The sequence below is a fragment of the Leucopleurus acutus genome (genome assembly GCF_964270905.1).
Source record: "Leucopleurus acutus genome assembly, chromosome: 3".
NCBI lineage: Eukaryota > Metazoa > Chordata > Mammalia > Artiodactyla > Delphinidae > Leucopleurus > Leucopleurus acutus.
The window spans coordinates 2,218,676-2,242,716 of NC_139145.1; the positions used below are offsets into that span (position 1 = coordinate 2,218,676).

At 62.0% G+C, this 24,041-nt stretch overlaps 1 protein-coding gene across 1 annotated transcript in view; it reads left to right on the forward strand.

The window, feature by feature from the left end:
* PIP5K1C (phosphatidylinositol-4-phosphate 5-kinase type 1 gamma) overlaps nucleotides 1-20,617 on the forward strand; it is a gene marked incomplete at its 3' end in the record, with an annotated part of 57,593 nt that extends 36,976 nt beyond the window's left edge. Inside the window, exons 6-19 of the mRNA XM_082836494.1 lie at nucleotides 1,507-1,659; nucleotides 2,962-3,261; nucleotides 3,996-4,201; nucleotides 5,909-5,992; nucleotides 7,226-7,274; nucleotides 9,150-9,234; nucleotides 10,888-11,049; nucleotides 11,842-11,980; nucleotides 12,071-12,103; nucleotides 13,258-13,362; nucleotides 15,862-15,961; nucleotides 17,381-17,458; nucleotides 20,019-20,102; nucleotides 20,309-20,617. Coding sequence (XP_082692620.1) covers nucleotides 1,507-1,659; nucleotides 2,962-3,261; nucleotides 3,996-4,201; nucleotides 5,909-5,992; nucleotides 7,226-7,274; nucleotides 9,150-9,234; nucleotides 10,888-11,049; nucleotides 11,842-11,980; nucleotides 12,071-12,103; nucleotides 13,258-13,362; nucleotides 15,862-15,961; nucleotides 17,381-17,458; nucleotides 20,019-20,102; nucleotides 20,309-20,617 — 1,887 coding nt within the window. The remainder of the gene's footprint in view (nucleotides 1-1,506; nucleotides 1,660-2,961; nucleotides 3,262-3,995; nucleotides 4,202-5,908; nucleotides 5,993-7,225; nucleotides 7,275-9,149; nucleotides 9,235-10,887; nucleotides 11,050-11,841; nucleotides 11,981-12,070; nucleotides 12,104-13,257; nucleotides 13,363-15,861; nucleotides 15,962-17,380; nucleotides 17,459-20,018; nucleotides 20,103-20,308) is intronic.
* Between the last annotated feature and the right edge of the window lie 3,424 nt (nucleotides 20,618-24,041).

The following is a 24,041-nucleotide window of genomic DNA, read 5'->3' on the forward strand; positions in this document are numbered from 1 at the left end:
AGGAGCACTGGGAACAGCATGTATCAGTCAGCACGGAGCAGATTATGCTGGGTAAGAAACAGACCCCTGCATCCGTGTGGCCTAAAATGACAGTGGTGTGTTTCTTGCTCACACTCTGCGTCCGCCCTGGGTTGACTAGGGGCTGTGCTCATCACTGGCACACCAGGCTGACGAAGCAGCTCCCACCCCAAACGTCTGGCCTCCGAGGCAGAGGGAGAGTTCTGGAAGGCACACAGCAGCATTTAAATCTTCCAACCTGGGGATGACCCACTACTTGTGCTCACAGTTCACTGGCCAGTGCTTGTCAGACAGCGTCACCCCACCCCAGAGAAGCCAGGCAGTGCAGTCCTGCTCCGTGCTCGGAAGGGGTGATGGCGGGTGGGATCCAGGGTTGGCTGTCAGTGGGCTCCGGCTTGTGAGCACCCCCACGCCTAGTGCTTGTGGACACAGGGTAGCCTTTGGCTTAGGGGCCTGGACATCCAGGGGCAGCTGTGGCGTCAGGTGTAGTTGTATCCAGGAGCTGGGCCTAGGGCAGTGGGGTCCTGTGTCTGTCTCCCTGCTTTTCTCTGTGGATAGGAAAGGGGGCCCGTCCTCCACTCTGTGTATACCAGCAGTACTCAATTAGGATTTGGGGGGTGCAAGAGACAGAAAACCTGACCCAGACAGCCTCAACTCCAAAAAGTACTTCATTGACTCAGCTGAAAAGGCCTGCAGGCCTTGCTTTTCATTCATTTGCTTAACAATTGAGCATCTACTCTGTGCCAGGCACTGAAGTATGTGCTGGGAACCCCTTTTGTTATGTGAACAAATCATGTAGATATCCTCGTCTCCCTAGAACTTACCATCTAATGGTGCAGAGGGGGTGCGCGGGGACGATGGGCAGTGATCGCGGAGGTGGAACGTGGGTGTCAGGGACTAGGAGGTGGGGAAGAGAGGTGGGAGGGGCCAGGGTGTCGGTGGGGGGGGGGGGCCGGGGTAGGGCTGCTCACCAGGCACGCAGCTTCTGTTTTTGCCGTCCCGGTGCTGGGCTTCCACCCCCAAGGTCACCACGTGGTCCAGTGCGGCTGCGGGGTTCCAGGTGGGGAGGAGAGAGGGGTGCAGACAGGAGGTGCGCCAGCTCCTGCCACCCGTTTAGAGAGCCTCTCCCAAGTACCACGCGGCAGCCTGTGATTACGGCTCACGGGTCAGAGCTGACCGTCGTAGCTGCAGGGAGGCTGGGAGGCAAGTCGTGGCCAGGTGTGTCGGCTCCCCATATGGCCAGGTGTCTGTCCCTCACAGGAGAGGGAACACACTCTAGTGGGTCAGCACTGAGGCTGCAGGCTTAGCCCGGGCTCAAATCCTTGCTGTGTGGCCTTGGGCGAGACCGTCCCCCTCTCCAAGCCTCAGTGGCCTTGTCTGTAAAATGGAGCTGACAGTGACCAGTTTCGGGGTTGCCTGCCAGCCCCTGGGCCCCCGGGGGGGTGGGGGTTGGTGAGCACCCCGCCCACTCGCTGCCCCCCTTTTCAGTACTCGTTGTGCAATGAGCCGCTCATCGAGCTGTCCAACCCTGGTGCCAGCGGCTCCCTGTTCTACGTCACCAGCGACGATGAGTTCATCATCAAGACGGTGATGCACAAGGAGGCCGAGTTCCTGCAGAAGCTGCTGCCCGGCTACTACATGGTGGGAGCGCCGTGCCCCTCCAGCCCCAGCGCCCCCGACCTCACACCCTCCTCCTCCCTCTGCCCGAGGAGCCGTGGGCACTAGTCCCCCCACACCAGCACTACCCCCCACCCCCGGGCACCGGCATCTCCCTGCCCCCCGCACACACACCCCGGCACCACCCACCCTGGGCACCATCCCCTCCAGGCAGGCCGTCCTGGGTCACTGAGCCCCACCCACAGGACCCCCTCACGTGGCAGGCAGGAACAGCCATCTGGGCCCTGTTGGCCATCCCCCCAGCCCACTGCCCTGAGTCACGGGTCCTAGAAATCATGGCTTCGCGCCTCATGTCTCAACAGCCGGTGACTCAGAGAGGCACTGGGGAGGTGGGCCTGGCTGCCAGCTGGCATTTGGGCTGCTGGGCGGGGGTGGGAGCAGGAGCCTCAGACTTGCTGGCCTGCAGTAGCTGGGGTCCTGATACACACACAGATGTGGGCAGGGGCAGAGGCCCCGGGCAGCTCTGCACAGGTCTTGACCCCTCTCTCCCTGTGGGATGCACCACCCACCCCAGCCGTGTATGATCTTGGGTGAGACCCCCGGCTCCCTTAGCTCATGGGGTCAGCAAACTTCTTCTGTAAAGAGCCAGACAGTAAACATTTTCAGCTTTGTGAGTGGCAGCCTCTGTCTCCACGGCTCAGCTCTGCCGTGGCAGCGAGAGAGCTGCCACAGACGAGGCGAGAGCCAGTAGCCATGGCCGAGTGCCAGTAAAGCTTCTCTTCTGGACACTGACGTGAGCACTTTACGTAATTTTCACGTGTCACAGGACACTGTTTTTCTTTTATTTTTTTAACAATGTAAAACCATTCTTGGCTCCCGACTGTACAAAGACAAGTGGCCTGGATTTGGCCCTCGGGCCGGAGTTTGCTGACCCCTGCCCTGGACACGCCTGGAGGCCGTGCCCGCCATCCCCCCAGTTTGGGCGGGGGAGGTGGGACATCTGGGTCTGACCTGGTGGGAAGCCAGGCCCAGACACCTCGGCAGCATCCCCTGGGACCCTTTATGGAAAGGCTGTCTCTCGCAGGGCCTGACTCTGTAGAAACAGATCCTCCTGGCTCTTCCAGGTGGGGTGATAGGGAACTCATCTGGCTGGCTGTACAGTCAGGGTGCTGGGGGTGCGGAGAGAGGGACGAGCCTGGGAGAGGTGGTCAGGGTGGGCTTCCTGAGGAGGTGGCCTCTGGCCTGAGATCTGTGGGGCAGACAGGGTGCCGCGCAGGCTGCGGGCACAGCTCCCGGCATCATCTCCAGTGACCCTCTCCTCCCCAGAACCTCAACCAGAACCCACGGACGCTGCTGCCCAAGTTCTACGGACTGTACTGTGTGCAGTCGGGCGGGAAGAACATACGCGTGGTGGTGATGAACAACGTGCTGCCGCGCGTGGTCAGGATGCACCTCAAGTTCGACCTCAAGGGCTCCACGTACAAGCGGCGGGCCAGCAAGAAGGAGAAGGAAAAGAGCATCCCCACCTACAAAGACCTGGACTTCATCCAGGACATGCCTGAGGGGCTCATGCTCGACGCCGACACCTTCTCCGCGCTCGTCAAGACACTGCAGCGCGACTGCCTGGTGAGGAGGGGCCTGGCCGGGGCCGTGATTATGGGGCCTCCGTCTCTGAGACCCGATTTTCCCACCTGTAAAGTGGGGACGCAGTGTGAGCTCGAGATAGGCGCTCCCTCCCTGCCCCAGCCCCACCTCATGCTGCGTTCCTGCTGCCGAAACAAAGCCCCAGGAGCAGCCTGGTGTTTTCAGGGAGGGCCCTCACCTTACAGCGCACCTCAGATCAGGCTCATGCGGGCTCCGAGCTGCCCTCCATGGGCAGGTGCTTCGTAGGAAAAAAGAAAACCCGCCAGGCCCTTCGCAGGCCTTGCAACTGCAGTCTACCCGCGCCCCCTTCGGCCTCAGAGGCGAGGATACGGAGGCCTGGCAGGGCTCAGGCCAGGCCTGGGTCCTCCAGGGTCCCCTCTGCACCCCGGCTCCCAGACCCCTCCCCAGAAAACCACCAGACACCTCAGGGCCCCACGGCTTTCAAGAGCCCACCCCCCAGGGCCCGGGTGTCCTGGGCTGCACCTTGGGGCCTGTAGCAGGAGTGGTGACCAGAGAACCGGGCTCTTGAACTAGGGCCAGGGCGGCCTGGCCTCGAGTCAGAAGCTGCGCCCCAGGCCCACCGCTGGGGTCCCCAGTGGGATGAGAATGGGGCCTCCCACCTGGCTGTGGGGACTGAGTGGACACAGACCCAGATGGGGGTGGGGTGTGGGGGTTGGGGGGCAGCTGGCGCCTCCCCCTGACCCCCAGCCCCACAGGTGCTGGAGAGCTTCAAGATCATGGACTACAGCCTGCTCCTGGGCGTGCACAACATCGACCAGCAGGAGCGTGAGCGGCAGGCCGAGGGCGCCCAGAGCACCGCTGACGAGAAGCGGCCACTGGGCCAGAAGGCGCTCTACTCCACGGCCATGGAGTCCATCCAGGGCGGGGCCGCGCGCGGGGAGGCCATCGAGACGGACGACACGTAGGTGGCGGGGCTCGGGGGCTTCCCGTTCTTGTCTCTGTCCCGGCCCCCTTGCCAGGCGAGAAGCGGGCGGGGGGAGTCGTGAGGAAGGTGAGAGGGATACGACCAAGTCCAGGGTCTGGCCTGTTCCTGGTTTGTCAAGCGGACAGCAGCGCCCACCCATTCCCCCAGCCCCCCGTGCCCCGAGGGGTGGACGGCGGACACACAGCTGCGGCCAGGTGTTCTGACCAGGGCGTCCAGATCAGTCAGTCAGTAGATGGAGGTCATTGGCCATCCCTGTGGGAAGCACAGATCCCCTTCCCTCCCGCTGGGCCCCAGGGTGGGTTAAAGCGCCACCGTAGGCAGCAAAGCTGGAAGAGTGTTGAAAGACGGCCCCGGAGAAGGTGGAAGATACCAAACCCGGGACCCACCGGGGGCAGGGCTGAGAACGGTCCTTCCCTGGCGATGCCAGGCGGCAGTGAGGGGTGACCAGGTCCAGAGAGGAGTGCGTCCCCCGACCCCACCCACCACCTGGCCAACCTGGTCCTGCCCTGGGGGCTTAGGCGCGGTTGCTGACATACTCACAGGGTATCCCTACCACCCACCCTGTGCTTCTCACATTCAGGGTCGGGTCACTTTCTCTGGGGCGTCCTGGGCACTGTGGTGGGTGGAGCAGCATCCCTGCCCTCCAGTCGTGACAACCACACATGTCCCCAGACAGCATCACTGTCCCCTGAGGACAGAGTCGCCCCAGATGGAAACCGCTGCTGTGGACAGGTGTCACGATTGTCCCCTCATCACCAGGCATTGACCATGCCGGGAACTGGCGGCACCCTCCATTTCCGGACCCTGTTCAGTCCTTGGGGGGTAGGGGGCCCTGGAGGAGGAGGGTGGCATCCCCATGTCTTCAGCTGGGAGAAGGAGGCTCAGAGGTGGGGCTAGCCGTCAGGGTGCAACAGCCAGCTGGGGGACGGGCCGAGGCTTGACCCCGGCCTGGCCACCACACTGGGCCGCCAGCTGAAGGGCCCTGACTGGGCTGAGGCTGGGAGGACACGAGCTGGCCCGGAGCTCAGCCGTCTGGCGTTCGTAGGGTTGGTGCCAGGCCAGGCGAGATGGCAGGGCGTGCAGGTGAGCTCGGGTGTGGAGTGTGGCTGGCAGAGCCTCTGGGGCCCTAATGACTGCAGGACAGCTGCTGCATCGTGCAACCTCGCTAAGTGCGCCGGGCAGGCTCAGCCTGGGGCTGCATGAGGCCATTAACTCCCCAGGTTGCACCTGGAAGCCTGGTCCTGCCCGGGAGCCTGCGCGTGCACATGCGGGCATGTGTGCGTGTGCCTACTTGTGTGTGCAAGTTCTGCGTGTGCACGTGTGGGTGTGCGCACATCTGGGTCTCATGGCCGGGACCCCTCTGCACCCTGTGGCCTCCAGCTTTGACTTGGTGAGCTGGCCGGAAGAGCTGCTCGACCCCTCACCAGGGTGGGGTTCCCAGGTGCCTGGACCCCCTCTGAGGGTCCAGCCAGGCTGCCACCTACAGGGAGCATGTGGATCCTCGAGCCCCAGGCCCCATCAGTCCTGCCTGCGTTTCCCTCCATCTCTGTCCCTGCAAGTCCCAGACCAGGCCCAGGGCCCCAGGCTCGGGGCTCCAGGCCACCTCCAACCTGTGCCTCTGACAGGCAGGCCTGCCCCTGAGGCAGCTCTGCAGGTGCTGATACTCTCGACCCCTTTCCCCAGGATGGGCGGGATCCCCGCTGTGAACGGCCGCGGGGAGCGGCTTCTACTACACATTGGTATCATCGACATCCTGCAGTCCTACAGGTGGGTGCCCGCCCCCCATCCTGTGGTCCTCCAGGTGGGAGCCCGTGCCCCCTCCAGCCTGCGGTCCCACGGGTGGGTGCCTGCCCCCACCCTGTCTCCCCACTCCCCAGTGAGAGCCCGGTCAGGGCCAGTGCAGGGCTGGGTGGTGGGTGAGGTGTCGCCAGCTGACTGACTGTGGGCCCTGCCGTGTGCCAAGTGCTGGGCTGAAGAGAGCAAGACGGAAACACCCTGTGGCTGGGAAGCGCAACATCTCTGGAAGGTTCCTACACTTCCAGAAATAAATGCTCACAGCCGATGCCATGTGCTGTGTGGTCTCGAGTGTGGACACGAGCGTGGTGTAGCCGAAGGAACCAGACGCTCCTGGGTGACGGGCAGCTCCGTTACCCGTGCCTTGTGCTTTGCACGCTTACAGCAGTGAGCGTCTCTTGTTAGTTTTTTATCGAAGGAGTTACACACAGTCCAGGCGTGACAGGCAGGTTGTGGCCGTGGCGGTCCCCCTTTCCCGTCCACACCCCACCCCGCGCCGGGAACTCCACTTGGCGTTGGGTGACTCCTCTGCCTGCTGGTCACCTCTTGCCCATCAGACAGCTGATGTTTGCAGGCTGTTTCCTCTCCTGAGGGCTGACCCCACCCCCTGCAGGCGTCTCCCTCCCGTTTGGAGCAGGAGCAGGCAGCTCCAGGGTTTCTGCAGAGGCCCCGGGTGGGGCGAGGGGAGCTCACCCTGAGGCGGAGGTGTGTGCCAAGGGAGGGGCTCCTTCCCCCTGCAGCCTAGAGGTGTCCAGGAAGGCTGCCTGGAGGAGGCAACATTCTCCCCAGCCCCGGTGTCAGGCGGGGCTTAGCTGGGGGTCATGGTGCAGGGCGCTCACTCCAGCAGTGAGGGGCCGGGCTCAGCCTGGCCCGTGGGAGAGAGGAAGGGTGGGCTCTTTCCCCCACGGGGGGCTATGTACCACGACCTTTCCACTGCCACCCCCAGAGAATGTGGTGGGAGCAGCCAGCAGGTGGGGGGGCGGTCAAGGGGGCAGGAAAGGGGAGGTGGCCTCTGGCTGATGCAACAGGTGGCCTCATTGCTCTACACCAGGACTCCTCTACCCCCTTGATGCCAGGAACACTCCCACCCGTGCCAACCACAAACGTCCCTAGACATCAACAGTGTCCCCTGGAATGGGCTTGCCCAGAAGAGAACCCCTGGACCTGAAGGTTTGGCTGACGTTCTGGGCGTTTTCTTCTCTGCAGGTTCATCAAGAAGCTGGAACACACCTGGAAGGCTCTCGTCCACGATGGGGTGAGCATCGTTTGTTCGTTCATTCCGTCCATCCGTCCACAAACGCACTGACCGTCTCCCTGGGCCAGGCACAGGTGCTAAAGAGCTGAGAGATGCGTCCCCCTTTCTGGAGCCACAGTCATGGGCCAAGGGGTCAGGGCTGAGATGAGGAAGCAAGGCAGCTGCAGGATCCTCAACGAGGGGTCCGAGCCATCTGTGAGCGGTACACAAAGGCTTCCTGGAGCGGGTCGGGGGGCCCCGAGCTGAGTGGGAAGGATTCCCAAGGACAGGCTGACCCGGGGAGTCAGGGGCCGGCCAGGCAGAGAGCATTCTGGGAACGTGTGATGTGGAGGGCGTCTTGGGCTCCAGCTGCACCCTGGGGGCAATACTGCACAACTCTGACCCCTGCTGCCCCATGGGGATGGAGCCTGCTTAGATGGACCGGCTCAGTTATTTGAGAAAAGCTTGAAATTCATGTTTTCCTGTGAGCGCAGCCAACCCGTGAACACTTGCAGTGAATTACTTCAGAATGTAAAAGACTGTGAGGACCAAGAGTTGGGGCTAAACAGAGCCTGCCTGTGGGCCCGAGGCAGCCCGCGCACCCCTGGTCCAGATGCGGACCCTCAGGCGGAGGCCTCTCCTCCCATGGGCCCCCCCGCCCCCCGCAGGCCAGCTCTCACTCAAGTGCTAAGGGCTGTGTGTGTGCCTGCAGTCTGTAAAATCCAGCATCCTAACTAGCCCGCCCACCACTCAGCGTTTGGAGGGTCTGGGGGACCTTCAGGAATAAGCGCTGAGAAGGTCCAGGTTACAGCTGGGCGGCCGCAACCCCTATCAGAGGATTTGGGTCGACTCCCCAGGAGCCTCAAATGTTGATGGAAGTAACCGTCCAGGTGTGAGCATCCTGGGGCCAGTAGGATGGCCCTCAGTGTTGGGGGCCAGGTTCTTCCTGTGTGTTGCTGCACACCCCCAGGCGTTGTCCTCAGCCCCTGGCCCCAGCCGGAGGGAGGGGCGCCCTTCCTCTCAGGGCGGAGAGACTCTTCCGTTATCTCAGCTCATCTCAGCTCGCCAGCCATCGGCCAGAACGTGGTCATGTGGCCATGTGGCCACGCCTCCACGCAGGCAAGGATAGAGTGCAGCGTTCATTGTGGGAGGCCACATGTCCAGATGGGTTCTGTTATGTTACAGCCGGGGGAGGACACCGGGCAGTGTCAGGGGACATCTGTGGTGGTCACACTGGGGGGCTCCTGGCATCGAGTGGGTGGGGACCGGGGATGCTGCTCCACACCCCATAGTGCCCAGGACGGCCCCCAGAGAACGACCGGCCTGCTGTCAGCAGTGCTAGGGAGACCGTGCCATAGCGGGCGAGGAGACTGGATCCCAGGGACAGCAAGGGTGTCCGTCCAGGGGCCCAGCCCGTATCGCGCCCCGACTGTGTGCCGGGCTCCCTGCCTCACGTCCCTACATCCTGGCGAGGCCGGCAGCCTCCAGTCTCCGCGTGGCACAGATGAGGAGCAGTGCGTGGCCAGGGCCGCCCCCACCTGAGTGCAGGACGCCGGGCCTGCCTGCCCCGAGGACACCAGCCTCCCTCAGCCACAGGGACAGGCCTGCAACCCAGCTTTCGAAGCAGGCACGGGCCGTGCTCTCCCCTACCCTTGCTTTAGAGATTCTTCCCGGTTTCTTGATTTTGATACTTACCTGTTTACCTCTTTGAAACATGGTTCAAAAAGTTAAAATTACAGATGCGATTATTAGGAAACCACCTTCCTGCTTCCCTGTCCCTACCTGCTCCTTGGGTCCCCTCCCCACAGAGGCTACATCCCGCCCCCGACACGGGAGCCTCCATGGGGCCACAGCGCTCACACCTGCCTGCCCTTGGGCCCCTACTTCCCTTCCCAGGACACCATCTCTGTGCACCGACCCAGCTTCTATGCCGAGCGCTTCTTCAAGTTCATGAGCAACACGGTCTTCCGGAAGAACTCCTGTGAGTGCCCAGGCCCTCTGGGTGGGGGCGTGGAGGGAAGAAGGCGGAAGATCAAGGGCAGGGTAAACCTGGAGCGCCGGTCCTGTGTTCAGCCAGCCTTGGGCCTCAGGCGGGGACCTGGTCCAGGGCACAGGGCAGTGGGGGTGGCGTCCGCCCAGTCCCAGTCCTCTCCTTCCCGCACAGCCTTGAGCAAGTGGCGCCCCCTCCGCACCTCAGTTTCCCCATCTGTACAGAGCCAGGAGAGGGAGGTGTGTTCACGCACGCGATCAGTGGGGAAGCACCATTGCCAAGGAAACGGGACCTTGCCACACGGAAGCCGGCCGGTCATCAGCCCAACTGGGCGTCGTCGGGGAGGGCACAGGGCAATCGTGGTGGTCCCGGCCCATGGTGGCCTCTGGAGGTCCCGTGTCCGTGCTGGGCCTCCAGAGTCACAGACCCTGGTGCACCCCAGGCCGGACCCCACATGGGGCCTGAAGGGGTCTTTCTCCCTACATGTCTGTCGTCGGCCCCCCCAACCCCTCACCCACCCCCAAAAGGCAGGGTGCTTGTTCACTCTGGTCACTCCACGTCCCCAGCGTCCAGCTCGGGGCCTGGCACACAGTAGGTGCTCAGTAAACGTCTGTGGGCGTGGGGGTGGTCTTGGTGTGCGCCTTACCGTCCAGGCCTTGCACTCCATGGGGGCTCCACGCAGGCAGCGGGAAGGGGCAGGCCCAGTGTCTGGCTCTCAGCTGGGGGGCTGCTCTCACTGCCTGGGCCAGATGTGTGCGGGCCATGAGCCAGCGCCGGTCACCTGCAGCTGGCTCTCGGCACAGCTCCACGTTCTGTGACATCTAGTTGTACGCTGAGGTTGACTGTGGAGGGACCGTTTACACCATGGAAATCGGCAAATACCACAAACCCAGCATCTGTCCCCAGAGAGCCGGTTGTTAACCTTTACCAGCAGATCTCTTCCTGGAACCTTCTCAGGGTGCTGTGGTCCGGGGAGTGCCAGCCTCCAGGGACTGGATGGCTGTGCCTAAGGCAAACCGAGCGCCTACTGTATGCGGGAGCTAAGCTCGCCATGCTGGGGGCAGAGGTCACAGGGCCCGCTGGGAGAGGGTGGTGACAGGCCCTGACGGGGCGCAGAGGGCGTCTCGGGGTTTACCCGCCTCCCCTGACCCTGATGTTGCAGACAAGGACTTGGGGGCCCCGAGAGCTGAGCTGCGTTCCCCAGGCCGTTGCAGCCTGCATGGGAGCCAGACCCTTGGTGCTGAGCCCCACTGTCCCAGGCCCTTGACTTGCATGTCAGCGGCGGGGCCGTGGCCGGGTGGGCTGCGACACAGTGGGTGAGGCCCCAGAGTGCGTGGCAGATGTTGGTAGCTGCTGGTCTGCTGCTGTTTCTGGGGGCCGGGGTAGGAGTGCTGGGTCCCCGGGGGCTCGTCCCATCTCTCTTGACGGGCAGGACAGGTACCTGGGGCTCCTGGCACCTCCAGAGGCAAGCCGGGTGGAAAGCAGGGCAGGCTTTCTCCACCAAGAGTGAAGAGCACTGGGGGACAGGCTGGAGGCGGGGCGGGGGTGGGGGGGCAACCAGGCTTTTGTACAACGGAGGCACCGGGGGCTGCAGGGCCCGGCCTCGGTGCTGCCATCCAAGCACCAACCGCCCTTCCTCTGCAGCCCTCAAGTCCTCGCCGTCCAAGAAGGGCCGCGGTGCCTTGCTGGCCGTCAAGCCCCTGGGGCCCACCGCCGCCTTCTCGGCCAGCCAGATCCCCAGCGAGCGAGAGGACGCGCAGTACGACCTGCGGGGGGCCCGCAGCTACCCCACGCTGGAGGACGAAGGTGAGCAGGCGGCCGGGAGATAAGGGGGCCCCTGGGGCAAGGCATCATCCCTGGGGGGCTGGGAAGGGAGGGGCTCAGGGAGCAACAGCAGCAGTCCAACAGGAGGAAGCGGCCCCTGCAGCTGGGCCCAGCCTGGATGGGAAGGGGTGGTGACTGGAACCCAGCTGGGAAGTGGGGAGCAGCTGGGACGGGGCCCCCGGAAGAGCCACAGCGAAGGTTGAGCATAGAATTTGCCTCCCCGCCCACCCCCCGCCAACCCACGCCCCAGAGGTGACAGGCTCCCTTCACATCAGAGGTGCACAGAGACCTGGAGGGATGAAGTACTTAATGGGGTTGGGCCTGATGTTCTGGAAGGTCCCTCCTGTCCCCTGGGTCAGAGATTCCAGGCAGGGAGGGGCTGGTGGAAGAGCATCAAGGAAGGGAGAAGCTGCCTGTGCAAGAGGCCCTGGGGTGCGACCTGGCCTAGCCTGTTGTGTGGGAGGCACAGCGAGGAGCCTGTGTGTCTGGAGCAGAGCAGGAGGGGGGAGAGGGCAGGTGAGGCCTGTGGAGCAGGACCCCCTGGGGGCCGAAGGGAGGGGTTCGGATTTCAGTTTGAGAGCAGTGGGAAGCTACTGGAAGGTCTTATGCCAGGGGGAAATTGGAGCACATCTGCCCGCTTAAAGCTGGCAGGGACGACAGTGTGGGGGGGCAGGTGGGAGTGGGGGGCATGGGTGGTAGAGAGTGAGCCGAGTTGTAGGTGGAGCCCAGAGGCCTCCCAGGCCCCCGCAAGTGCCCACCCACTCCTCGCCACAGGCCGGCCAGACCTCCTGCCCTGCACACCGCCTTCTTTCGAGGAGGCCACCACCGCCTCCATCGCCACGACCCTGTCCTCCACGTCCCTCTCCATCCCAGAGCGGTCCCCCTCGGAGACATCAGAGCAGCCGCGGTACAGGTGAGCAGACCAGCCGTGTCCCTCCGCGGGGGGCTGTGCGTGGGCGGGGCCTCGCCCCACTTCTCCCACCTCCTTGTGGTCTCTCTGCAGGCGGCGCACGCAGTCCTCCGGACAGGATGGCCGGTGAGCTGAGACCCCAGCCCTCTCCCTCTTTCTCTCCCCCGCCCGCCCGCCCCAGTCCCTCCCCCGCTTTCCCCACCCAGAGCCCTTCCTCTCTGACCACTGCTTTCCGGGCACAGATTCAAGTCAGGCTCTAGACCGCATAGGATATCTCAGGTGATTCTGTGTCTGTCTCCCACCTGGCTGCCCAGAGGACCCTGCTCCCACACGTGCCTGTTGGTTCTTCTTTCTCTTTTTATTAATATTTTTATTCTAAGAGATACAAAAAGGAAAATAGTTAAGATGTTTCCCCCTGCCCCATGCCTGCTCCCCGTTCTGGGAGCAACCCCCGGACGGAGTTTTTGTCTCTTTTCCGGAGATATTTGTGAATATACAAGCAGACACACGTTCGGGCGTGTCTCTCCTCACATTTTGACCAGCGTGCACTCTGGGCGGCACACTGCCCCTTACTCTGTCACCTACCAGCAGAAGGTCACCTGTCTGAGCAGGTGGAGCATGTGCTGGTTGCCGTCCCTCTAATGGGCCATGGACACTTGGGTTGTTCCCAGTTGTTTGATCTTGTAACAGGACTGCGGTGAAGAGGGCATTTCTGTAATTATTTTTTTTGGGATAATTCCTGCCAGTTGAAAAAAAAGTCATGGTACAAAACATCTTTGGTGCAAAGTGCATCCCCCTCTGTCCAGCTACCTGCTCTGATGTCAGCCACCATTTTGTTCCCTGGTGTTGCCATCCAGAGATTCTGCACGTCTGGATGCTGCAATGTTCTGACCCACCTACACCACGGGTCTCAGCCTGGAACCCCAGAACTACCTCACCCCCTAGTCCAGGCCCCAGGCAGGTGCCTAGCTGCCCCCAGGGGGTGGGCGGGATCCAGGCCACCATTCACTCATTATGCCTCTGCTGGTGCCAGAGTCACAGGATAGCCCCAGGTGGACTCTTGCAGCCCCCAGGCGGGCATGACGGCCAGAGGGACCAGGTGCAAGCTGGGCTGGCTCAGGGCCCTGGTCTGATGGTGCGTGGAGACAGCACCTCGTGGAGGCTACCAGCTTGTTACCGGGACTGGAAATTGGCACCGGCCTGGAGCTCGGCTGGTGCTTCTGGGGGTGTGTGGGGGGGGTAAGGAGGGAAACTGAGGCGCGGCTTCCCGTTGCCTCCAGGCCCCAGGAGGAGGCGCATGCGGAGGAGGACCTGCAGCAGATCACGGTGCAGGTGGAGCCCGCGTGCAGCGTGGAAATCGTGGTCCCCAAAGAGGAAGATGCGGGGTGAGTGGCCCTCGAGTCCCTGCGGTCCCGTTACCTGGTTCCTGCATTCCAGTTCTGCTCTGGCCCCATTGGTCGAGCGTGGTCACGTGGCCAGCTGTCCGCTGGGCAGGCTGGGAAAAGTAGTCCGCAAGCTGGGGGCGGGAATGGGGCTTCCGGGGCGTGGGGCATGGGGGGGAAGGGAGCGCGTGATGCCGGGAGCAGCGGGGGTCTTGCACTCAGGGAAGGGTCGCCTCCTCCAGGGCTCAGAGCCGCCCTGTCATCTGAGGTTACTTTCCCTCCCACCCTTCCTCTCTTCGCCCTCTTAGCTTTGCTGGGGCTTGCGAGACAGCAACTTACAAGCTTTTCAAAGAACCAGTTGGGGACTTAGTTACCTTTTCCGCTGTTGTGTTTTGTTTTTATTTCATTCACTGTAACTCACTAGTAATGACTTCTTTCTAGCTGCTTCTGGTTTGCTTTCTCACTTGTTTCTTTTTTCCAGTGCTTAAATTCCTGTTTTTCTTCAATAACGAGGCCCTTAAGGCTATGTAGTTTTCTCTGAGTACTGCTTTTGCGGTGTCCCGTGGGTTTTGACGTGAAGCAGTTCTTTTATACTGACTCACATGTGCATGGTTAGTGATTTTTTTCTTATTTCCTCTTTGAATTAAGATAGTGGCTTTCAACCACTTGAGAGTGATTTTGCCCTCAGGGGAGAGTGGGCAGTGTCTGGGAACATCTTTGGTGGTCACGACCGGGGGTGCTCTTAGCATCTTGGTGGGAGCCAGGGACGCTGCTCCACACCCCACAGTGCCCAGGATGGCCCCCAGCAGAGAATGACCTGCCCGATGTCAGCAGTGCTGAGGGGGAGACCCTGGACTAAGGCATTTTAGGGGTGTCTCTCAAGTGTTTAAGATTTTTTGTTTACCTTTTTGGTACTTCTAACTTTATTAGGTTTCGAGCTGAAGAAAATGGCCTAAAAAAGTCTACGCTTTGGGGAATTCCCCGGTGGTTAAGACTCTGCGCTTCCACTACAGGGGGCAGGGGTTCGATCCCTGGTCGGGGAACTGAGATCCCGCATGCCTCTCAATGCAGCCAAAAAATAACGCTTTTTTTTTTTTTTTTTGGCTGGGTTGGGTCTTCGTTGCTGAGCGCGGGCTTTCTCTAATTGCAGTGAGCGGGGGCTACTCTTCATTGTGCTGTGCGGGCTTCTCATTGCAGTGGCTTCTCTTTGTTGCAGAGCAAGGGCTCCAGGCATGCAGGCTTCAGTAGTTGTGGCAGGCGGGCTCAGTAGTTGTGGCTCTCGGGCTGTAGAGAGCAGGCCTAGTAGTTGTGGTGTACGGGCTTAGTTGCTCCACGGCATGTGGAATATTCCTGGACTAGGGCTCGAACCCGTGTCCCCTGCATTGGCAGGCAGATTCTTCACCACTGCACCACCAGGGAAGTCCCCAAAATTCACTTTTTAAGTGTCCGTGGACACTTGGGAGGAAAGTGTCTTCTCTGTGAAAAGATGGAAAGTTCTCTACAAGCCTTTTCTGTCCAGTGTCTTGATTGGTGTCGTCGGTTCCTTTATGTCCTTACTTGCCTCTTATCTGTTTGGGCTCTTTAATTCTGTAATTGCCTTATCCAGTTCTTCTTGCCTTTCCCATAATTTTTGCTTTATATACTTCTTAGAATTTCTGTTCTATTTCTAGAGACTTTACTTAGCACTCCCAGCACACATTCCCAGGTGCACTTTGCTATTATTTCACACACATGCACCAGTTCCTGCCACTGTCAGCTTTTTTGCCATTAACTGAAGTGTTGCAGTGGGAAATGTCATTCAGTCTTTGCCCCACAAAACAAGTTGCCCTCAAACGTGACTGGAGAACCAGTTCTGCACGGTTACAGGTGCTCTTTCTTCTCAGAACTCGTCATTTCATCCAGGAGGTGAAATTTAGTCACCAGTCACATGGCCGCCAGCCAAGGCCTCGGGCACGTTCCTCACCTTCACTCTGAGCCTCAGTTTCCTCATCTGTAACACAGGACAGCAGCAGCATCCCCCCTTCCCGAGTGGAAGTTTGGTGGGTTCATTCACACAAGGCCCTCAGACAGGCCTGGCACCTAGTAAGTGCTCAGAAAAGAGGAGAAAGAGGTTCTGGCCCCTCGGGGGTAGGTGCCATGTGTCCCCACTTTACAGACGAGGAAACTGAGGTTCCGAGAAAGAACGTGGTCCTCATGGCTGCCCAGCAAGTGAGTGGTGAGGCGGGGATCTGCCCACAGGCGTGAAGCTGAGCAAATAGAGGGGGAAGGGCCCGCCTGCTCGGGGGTGGGCACATTGTTCCCTGGGCTGCAGCAGTGCTTGGAGGTGTTCTGTTTGTTTTGTGCGGGAACTAGAACGTGTCAGACAGGATGCATCCCTGCAGTCGGACTCCCTGCGTCAAGGACGGTGCGGAGCAGGGAGGGTCCTGGGGTGTGGGCTGGAGAAGGCGCGGGCTGTCCAGAGCACCCCCAGCCAGGACTCCCGTGTCTTCCCCGTGTCCCCAGGGAGGGGTCATCCCCGGCCTGTGCCTCTGCTGCCGTCGAAGTGGAAACTGCCAGCCAGGCCTCAGACGAGGAGGACGCGCCTGCCACAGACATCTACTTTGTAAGTCCTCCTGGGATCCCTCCCGTCGCCGGACCCTCCACCACTTGTGCTCACACGTGCACACACACGCACGTGCCTGTACGAACCCACGTGTGCTTACACCCACACCCGTTCACACACGCGCACACTGCTCCCTCACAGGCTCGTGCTGACACGTCGCACACTCAAGGCGCCTGTGCACACCTGCACGTGCACTCACACTCAGGCACATGTGTGTGCTCACCTTTCAACACTCAGGGCCACGTGCCCGGCCAGCACGCTCACACTCAGGTGTTGGGGAGCACCCCCGTCCCTCACCATCCAGCCCAGGCCCTCCGGCCCAGGCCTCATGACCACATCAGGTCACGAGCCAAGGCCCTGTCTTCAGCGGTGCCCCAGGAAACATCTGGAGTCCTCAAGTGCTCGGCCCCGCTGGCCTGAGGGGAGGCCCAGGCCCTGGGTCCCGGGGCAGCCCAGGCTGGCCGTGGTGGGCTGGCATGACGCGCACCTTCTCTCTCTGGGTGGTGGGTGCGGAGGGTGGGCTCCATGCTCAGGGAGGCCAGGGCCCCGCCGAGAGGGGCAGGTGGGCTCCACACTGCCGACTTCACAGGATGAGGATACGCAGCTGCTCCTGGACAAGGTGGCGTCCGTCAGAGTAGGAAGGGGCCCTGCCCCGGGGACCCGGGACCTCTCTCCAGAGCTGGGGGTCTCCTTCCCCACATACCTCCCATGGGCGGGCAGGGAGCTGAACCAGGAGCCTGGGTGAAGTGGGTGCCCGGGGGCCAGGGAGCCCCCGATAGTGGGTCCTGGAGCCATCTCCCTTGGGTGGCCCTGCTCAGGGATCACATGGTCCCAGTTACAACAGAGAGGGCCAGACACGCGCCCAGCCGCCCATCCTCTTCCCGGACCTTCATTCTCACTTCTGACCCCTGACCCTGCCCCAGGAAAATGAGCCGGGGCCTGCCCCCTGCCCGGCGCTGTGCCTTGGGGCCTGTTTGGGTGAGGTTGGCCCTCCCGCTGGCATCGCTGCTTCGTAACTAACACCGGCCTCCCTGCTCTCGGTCCCCGAGCCAGTGCTGCCAGGGCACGGCCCTGCCTGGCCTGGAGGGTACCAAGTGCACCCTGTGTGTCCCCCCACCTGCCGTCAGCTCCCGCCGGGGCTGGTTGCTTCCCGCTCTCTGGATCTGGGGGAGGTGGCCCCTGGGGCCGTGTCCTGTCGTGTGCGTCAGGGTTCCAAAATCCCCGAGTGGGCAGCCGGGCCCCGCGCAGCAGAGAAGGAAGCCTGTGGGACCCCTGCCCGCACCTCCTGCTTGGCCATCGGCTCACCTGCCCCTCCCGGCGCCCTCCCTGCCTGACCACCTGCCAGATCCCTGTGGCCTCATCCTGTCACTTCATCCTGTCCTCTGTTTGCTTCCTCCCCCGCCCGCCCGGCCCGCCCAGTTCACCGATGGGAGGTACTGGATTTACTCTCCCCGGCATCGCCGACTGCGGGCCGTGACGCTGAGCTCCTCAGGGACTGTAAGTGACCGTGGCAGGCCTCCAGGGAGCCCAGCCCCGCCCCGCGCCGTGGGCAACAGGGAGCCACAGGTCCTGGCTGTTCCTCTTCCTCTGAGAAGGGACTTGGGGAAAATGTCACTGTGGCTGAGGTCAGCCGCGCTGGCCCGTGTGGGGCTCTGTGCTGCAGGCATCCCATGGGGACGTTGCTTACTCCCCTCTGAGGTGGGCATCACTGGGCCTGCGGGCACACAGCTGGGGCTCCAGGGGCTGGCCTGGCTGTGGCAGGGTCTGCATCTGACCCCCATCCCCTGGCCGCCCTTGCCCCTTTTCCCACCCTCCCGGGTCAGGGACGTGCCAGGTGCCCTGCTCCCACTTGTTCAGACCTCGCTGCTGACGGCTCCCACGGGGTGTCTGTCCCCTGAAGGGGGTAGCGTCATGAGTCAGCAGCGGGACTGCAAAGCCAAGCCCTTAATTGCAGGAGAAAGGAGCTGGTGCCTCCATACCCATTTCACAGATGGAGACACCGAGTCCCTGGCTCTCCAGGGAGCCCCTGAGAGTACAGGGTAGACACAATCTGGATCCCAAGCTTCAGGCACCTGTGTGTCTAATAAACGCTTATCCACCCAGCGTGCCTGGAATGCTATGGGGATATTGTGTAGCGGTGGCATCGTTAGTACTTGTTATTGTCATCGTGAGCAATAAATGGGGGCCCAGAGAGGCCAAGTAACCTCCTAGAGGCACACAGCACTCAAACGGGCAGGACAAGGCAAAGGCCTAAAGCGAGACTTTGTGTTCTCAAGATGAGGCCTCTTGGAGACCACACTCCAGCCCCGTCAGCAGCCCCTCTGAGCGTCACTGGGTGTCGGGCGCTGCCGGGCGAGCCTGAAAAAGGGAGACTGCTTCCACAGCCCTCCCACCATGCTCGGTCCAGCCAGGGATGCCGCTCCCCAGAGATGGTCCCAGAGTCGGGGACACGTGGCGTGCAAGGGCCATGGGGTGGGGTGCTGTGGCAGAGGCTGCCTGGAGGGGGGTTGACATGGACTTTTGAGAAGCGCGTAGGGTGTGGGGAGGCGGAAGAGGAAGGGCGGTCTTGGCTGGAGCACCGAAGAGGCAGGAGCCTGGAGGCCGACGGGAGGAGAGGAAGCGGCAAGAGGAAGGCTGGACGCCGAGGCCTGCCGTGCGGGGCAGGCGTGCCCTTGGCCCAACTTCCGTGGGTCACCCAGGGCCGGCTCTTCACGGGGTTCCCTGCGGGACCCCTGTGTCATTCCCCACTCTGAGCCCAGCAGGGCAGCCACCCCAGTGTCAGGGCCTGCTGTGGCCCCAGACGGGCCCGGCCCCGCCCCCCGGGCTCCCAGGTGGGCAGGGGGCCAGGGGGGTTATTGCTTTGTGACCCCCTGAAGGAATGAGCGGGGCCCAAGCTGGGGTCTCGCCCTGCTGCCCCAGATGCTTTGTGCGAACCCCTCCATAGGTGGACATGGTTCTCGTGGGTGCACGGCCTGGGCCCACATGGGTACCGGGACGGCCTGTGAGCTGCGGGGATGGTGGGGTGGTGGGGTGGAGAGGCGGCCGGCGGGCCCCGAGGGCAGCAGGGCAGAAGCTGGCTGCTGGTGGTGCCCCAACCCCGCCGAGGAGGGGTGGGTCTTGGGGTGCCATCGTGGGCTTAGGGGCTGTGGGACGCCCAGGGGGACGCGGCCAGGACAGGTGTGTGCTCTGGCGGCAGGGGTGGAGGTCACAGGCTGTGGGGGACGTTGAAGGAAGAGAGAACAGAAGGCGGCCGGGGGAGCCCCAACAATGTTCTGGTGGTGAGAGCAGACCTGGGAGGGACGAGGGGGCCGGAGGAATGTATGTCCTCCCCGCAGTGGGACCCGGACTGGGACCCCACCCCAGACGCAGCTGGAGGAAGACCATCCTGTGGCCCCTCGGCGGCCAGTCCCCGCTCTGCCTGTCCCCAGGCCGGGACTTGGGCTCCGCTGCGCCCCCTCCCCAGGAAGGTGGCCCCGGGCTCTTGGAGCGGGGCAGGGAGGCCTCTGCTGCTTACTCTCTGGGTGGCGCCTGCCTGGGTCTCTCCTGAGCAAACCTGTGTGTGCCGGTGCTGAAAGGCTTCCCGGGTCAGGAAATGCCCCCCCCCCCCGTCGCCACCACTCAGGGCCCCCAGCAGAGGGTCTCCAGGGTGCTGCCGGGCTAGGCTGGAGGTCAGGGTGCCATGGCGGGGGGGTGGGGGGCTGGGGGTGGACAGCAGAGCAAACCAAGCCCCGCCCACCCTCCCTGCCTCCTGCTGTGCCGGCCCTGCCTTGACACCCCCCCCCCCACTCACCGCTTCCTGCTGCCCGCCCCACTGCGCTCTGGCCACTCGGCCCCAGAGGCCCAGCCCCCCGCCCCGCCAAGCCCGAGGGCCATCCGGGTTGGGGCAGGTCCCCGTCAGGGAGAGGGCAGCGGGGGCTGAGCCGCCTACCCGTGCCGCCTCGGGGGCCCCCTCTTTTATTTCTGTTTCTTCCTTCCTTCCTGTCGCCTCTGTCGCACCTCCACGCACCTTGCTCTTCTTCTGCGCCCTTCCCGCACGTGCTGCCCGCCTGCCCTCCAGCCCACCGATGAGAGGAGCTGGGTGTACTCCCCGCTTCACTATAGCACGCAGGCCCACCCCGCCTCCGACGGCGAGAGCGACACAGTAAGTGCGCCGCGGCTGGCCAGCTGGGCCCACTCGGGGCTCAGGCCTGTGGCCTTGGCCAAGGAGGGCCTGAGAGCCTGGCCTCCAGGCACCCCGGGACTGACAGGGAAACTGAGGCCCAGGGTGGGAGGGGCAGCCGGGCTCTACCGTGCGGGGGCCTGTGTCCAGCCCTCATGGCTCCTGGGGTCCCTGGCCCTCGGCATCAGCTGTGGGGCCCGACCCGGCCAGGGGAGGCCCGGCGGGTGTGGGTCTGGCCCCGGCCCAACATGGCCTCACCCGCCCCCTGCCTCTTCAGTAATTCCTATGCAGGCACTGACGGAGCCGAGTGTCTGCTGCTGCCCCGGCTGCTCCCTGGAGGTGCTGCCCACCTGCTCAGCCCAGAGCTCGGGAGACGCCCGCCTGGCCGCCGGCCCTCACCCTCGCCCTCCCCTCGACGGCGCGGACGCTCGGGCTGCAGCGATCCCAATCCGGGCGACTCACCTGGCCCCGGCTCCCTGTCAGCTCCCTATGCCTGATACTGTGAACCCTCCTGAGTTTCCGATCATGTATTTATTTGGGGCCCTTATTCTTTGCACAGACATGGCAGCACACATGTGTGTTTTTTTAGAAAAAGAAAAAGGCCAAAAAAAACACAAAACCACCACACAATGGAAAAGAAAAAACTCCATTCCACTGCACTTCTGGTTCTTTGCTGTGCTTGCATGTGTCTTGCTGAGGGAACCAGGCCCTAGGCTCTGGGGACCTGCACCCCAGTGGAATCCATGCCAAGTCCTGGCCAGGATGGACGGGCCCCTGGGATGGAAGGGCCGCCGGGTCCCCAGGGCGCCTCTGGAGGCCTCCCATCGCGCCTGCCAGGTGCTCTTGGCTCAGGGTTTTGGGCCAAGAGCCGGACACAGTCCTTGAGGGTGGCCGGGCGGTGGCTGGGGGCGCTCTCCACCCTGTCACCCCTGCCATCTCTCAGCATCTGTTTCCCACCTCCCCGGTGACCTTGAGCAGGAATCACCAGGCGTGATTAGAACCTCCATGTGGACGCACGGCCGCCCCCTCTCAATGGAACTCAGGGCCGTGGGCTTACCTCTCCTCCAGAAGACGGACCAAGCTGGGAGGAGGCGGCTGGGCCCTCAGCCCACGGGACTTCCCGAGAGCCGTGTCCTGGAGCAGAGCCCCACAGTCAGGTGCCCGGCCTAGAGGACCAGACCCCCTTGAGTAAGAGGACTGAGGTGGGCATCCTCTTTCTTTTTAATGGTGGGGGCACCTGTGCCGATTGAAGGACAGGAGAAGAAATTCTTGGTGAAAAACAAATTTTTTTTTTTTTTGGATGGTCATCTTCAGCAGGGCAACCACTGCTGGGCCCAGAGCCCCACAGGTCAGCTGCCAGGGGCTCCTGCTGTGTCCACAGCAGGCTGCTGGAGCTGGCAGCTTTGCAGGGTCTCTCCCGCCTCTGGAGAGGGACACAACAGGGATGGTTTCCCCTGGCCCGCCCTGCCCTGCATGGGAGGAGCTGGGAGCTAGCGTGGAGTGGAAGTTGCACCTTCTGGGAAAATTTCTCCCCACCTTTGCCTCCCTGGTGGAGCCTGAGACAGCTGGAGAACCCACCGACCCAGGAATTTGATTTTTTGAGTCCATTGCAAACTGCGTACACTGCTGTCTTCGTGCTCGGCGGGCCCCCTCCTCGCATCCCCAGCACAGCCCGCTTCGTGCGCCTGGCCAGAACCTGGTGTCTAGCTGCACCTCTCCTCCCTGGAGAACCGGGCTGCGCCCTGGGGGCTCTCCCCGCGCAGGGCCGCCAGGGACACTTCAGCACAAAGCAGCTCTGGGAAGAGGACCTGTCCGAACAAGCCGGCAGTGTCCTGGACTAGAAGCAAAACAGCGTCCTCCCCTCCTGTCCACGGAAGGTGTGTCCAGACTCCAGAACGTCCTCGCCTGGACTTCACACGGGCGCCCTCTTCAGTGCCTGCCCCGTCCTGCCCAGGGGGAGGCGGGCTGAGTGGGCAGAGGTCTGAAGGGGACGAACAGGGACTGCTGAGTCGCCCAAAAGCCGACCAGAGTCCCCGCCCAGGCCCCCAGAGGCTGCGCACAGAGACACTGTGTCCCGTGGGGACCACCAGAGCATCGGGCCCCACGTCCAGGGCGCCCTTAGCCACCTGGAGCTGCAGGAGCTGGGCCCCTCAGGCTTTCCTGAGTGAACCACGGAACAAATGCATCAGTCCGATCCTGACTTGGAGAAATTTGCAAACCTTCTGGTGATCGAGACGTTTTCATTTTTGTGCTAAGTCATGAACACCCCTTTGAAGACCCCCTTTGTGTTAGTTGCATTCTTTGTCCCTTTTTCAGAGAACTGTCACACGGATGCAAAGTGGTCTGCGGACTGGGCCGATGGGAGGCATGTGCTTATGGTCAGGGCAAGGGTAGGAAGGCAGGACCTTATTTATCACGTGTAGTGAACTCGCGGCCTTCCCCAGACCCCCAGCAAGGAGGGCCCTGGACCCAGCCAGCTGTCGCCCCCACCCCGCCCCAGGATGGAAGTCTGTCGACTCCTTTGTGGCGATGTCCTGGTTCTGTCGCAGCTCGTCCCTGACGGCTGCTGTCACTGCGAACGTGGGCACGAGTGTACAAATGAAAGGCGTGTTCTGAGACTGACAAGGTGGAACCTCTGGTGTGTCCCCTGCTGGCCTCTGGCCTCTGCCTCCTCTCGCCCTCTCCCTCCACCACCTGGCTCAGTGCAATACTCCCGTCCCACTGGGGCCCCCTGCCATGGTACTGTCGCTGCAGCCCCTCGGTCCCCACTCCGGGACGAGCACCCTTGGCCACCTTCTCTGGTGGTTCAGTTGCATCGCCTGTCCCCATCCCAACCCCGTTTTTATGGCCGAACTGATTTCCAAACACAACGAAACTGCAAACCTTGTGTGTCTTAATTCTCACCGGGGGTTCCGTGTGCTCAGCCCCCATGGTCTGGTGTGTGACAATCCGGGGCACAGCCTCCTCGGGCACAGGACGCCATCCCGCTCAAACCCAGAGCCATGGGCGCCTCTGTAACCGCAGCCACTGCTGGCCCTGTAACACTCATATGCAGGCCCGGGACCCCACCCCCCAGCCCCGCCATCCCCCCCCCCCTTTTTACTTGGAAGAGATCTCTCTAATAAATCGGGTAATAAGCATTAGCCACCTCTTTGTCTCTCTGTGCGTTCCGATGGTCTGAGGGGGAGTTTAAGGACTGACTTTGAAGGAGAGCACAAAGAAACCTTAGTAAGAATCAAAATAATTAAATAACAACAACGGACCCGAATGCCTTAATAGTAGTGAGTTCCAGTTCAGCTCGGATAAACTTAAAAGCTCACATCAGTGCAACCCAGCTGGAAGGAACAAACACTCCCCGGAGTTTGTATTTGTTCTGCCAGAGTCTCTCAAGTTGAGTAATGCGTGGACCCCTTTTAAGGGGAAAATATTTCTCCCGGACTCCCAATTTGAGAAACACTGCATTGAAAATAAGATCCTGTCTGTAAACAAGCCCTTGGAAAACCCAGTTTTAATCCCAGACGCAGACGGCTCGGCTTGTTTATACACAAGACTAGGCGATCGAGAATGTGCTCACCTTACATTCAGAGATGAGTATCCAGATAAGCTCAAGGATGCATCTGCATCGGGAAAATCACCAGGACAACCCACATCCCATGAGAGGCAGTCATCAAGGGTTCCCTTTGCGCCACCACCGCCACCTCGGCACCAAGCAGAGCATACAAAGCTAGCATCTAGGGTGGTGTTAGGAAGTTGTGTTATAGGATAAACATTTAAAGTATTAAGTGCCACTCTCTGGGATGGGCTGGGAGAGCTCAGGGCAAGACTTCGGGACTTCGGGGTCCTTCAGATCTCCGGGCCTCCATTCTTGCCCCTCCAGTCTTGCCCCTGCCTGCCTGCCCTGAAGGGACCCCACCTAACGAC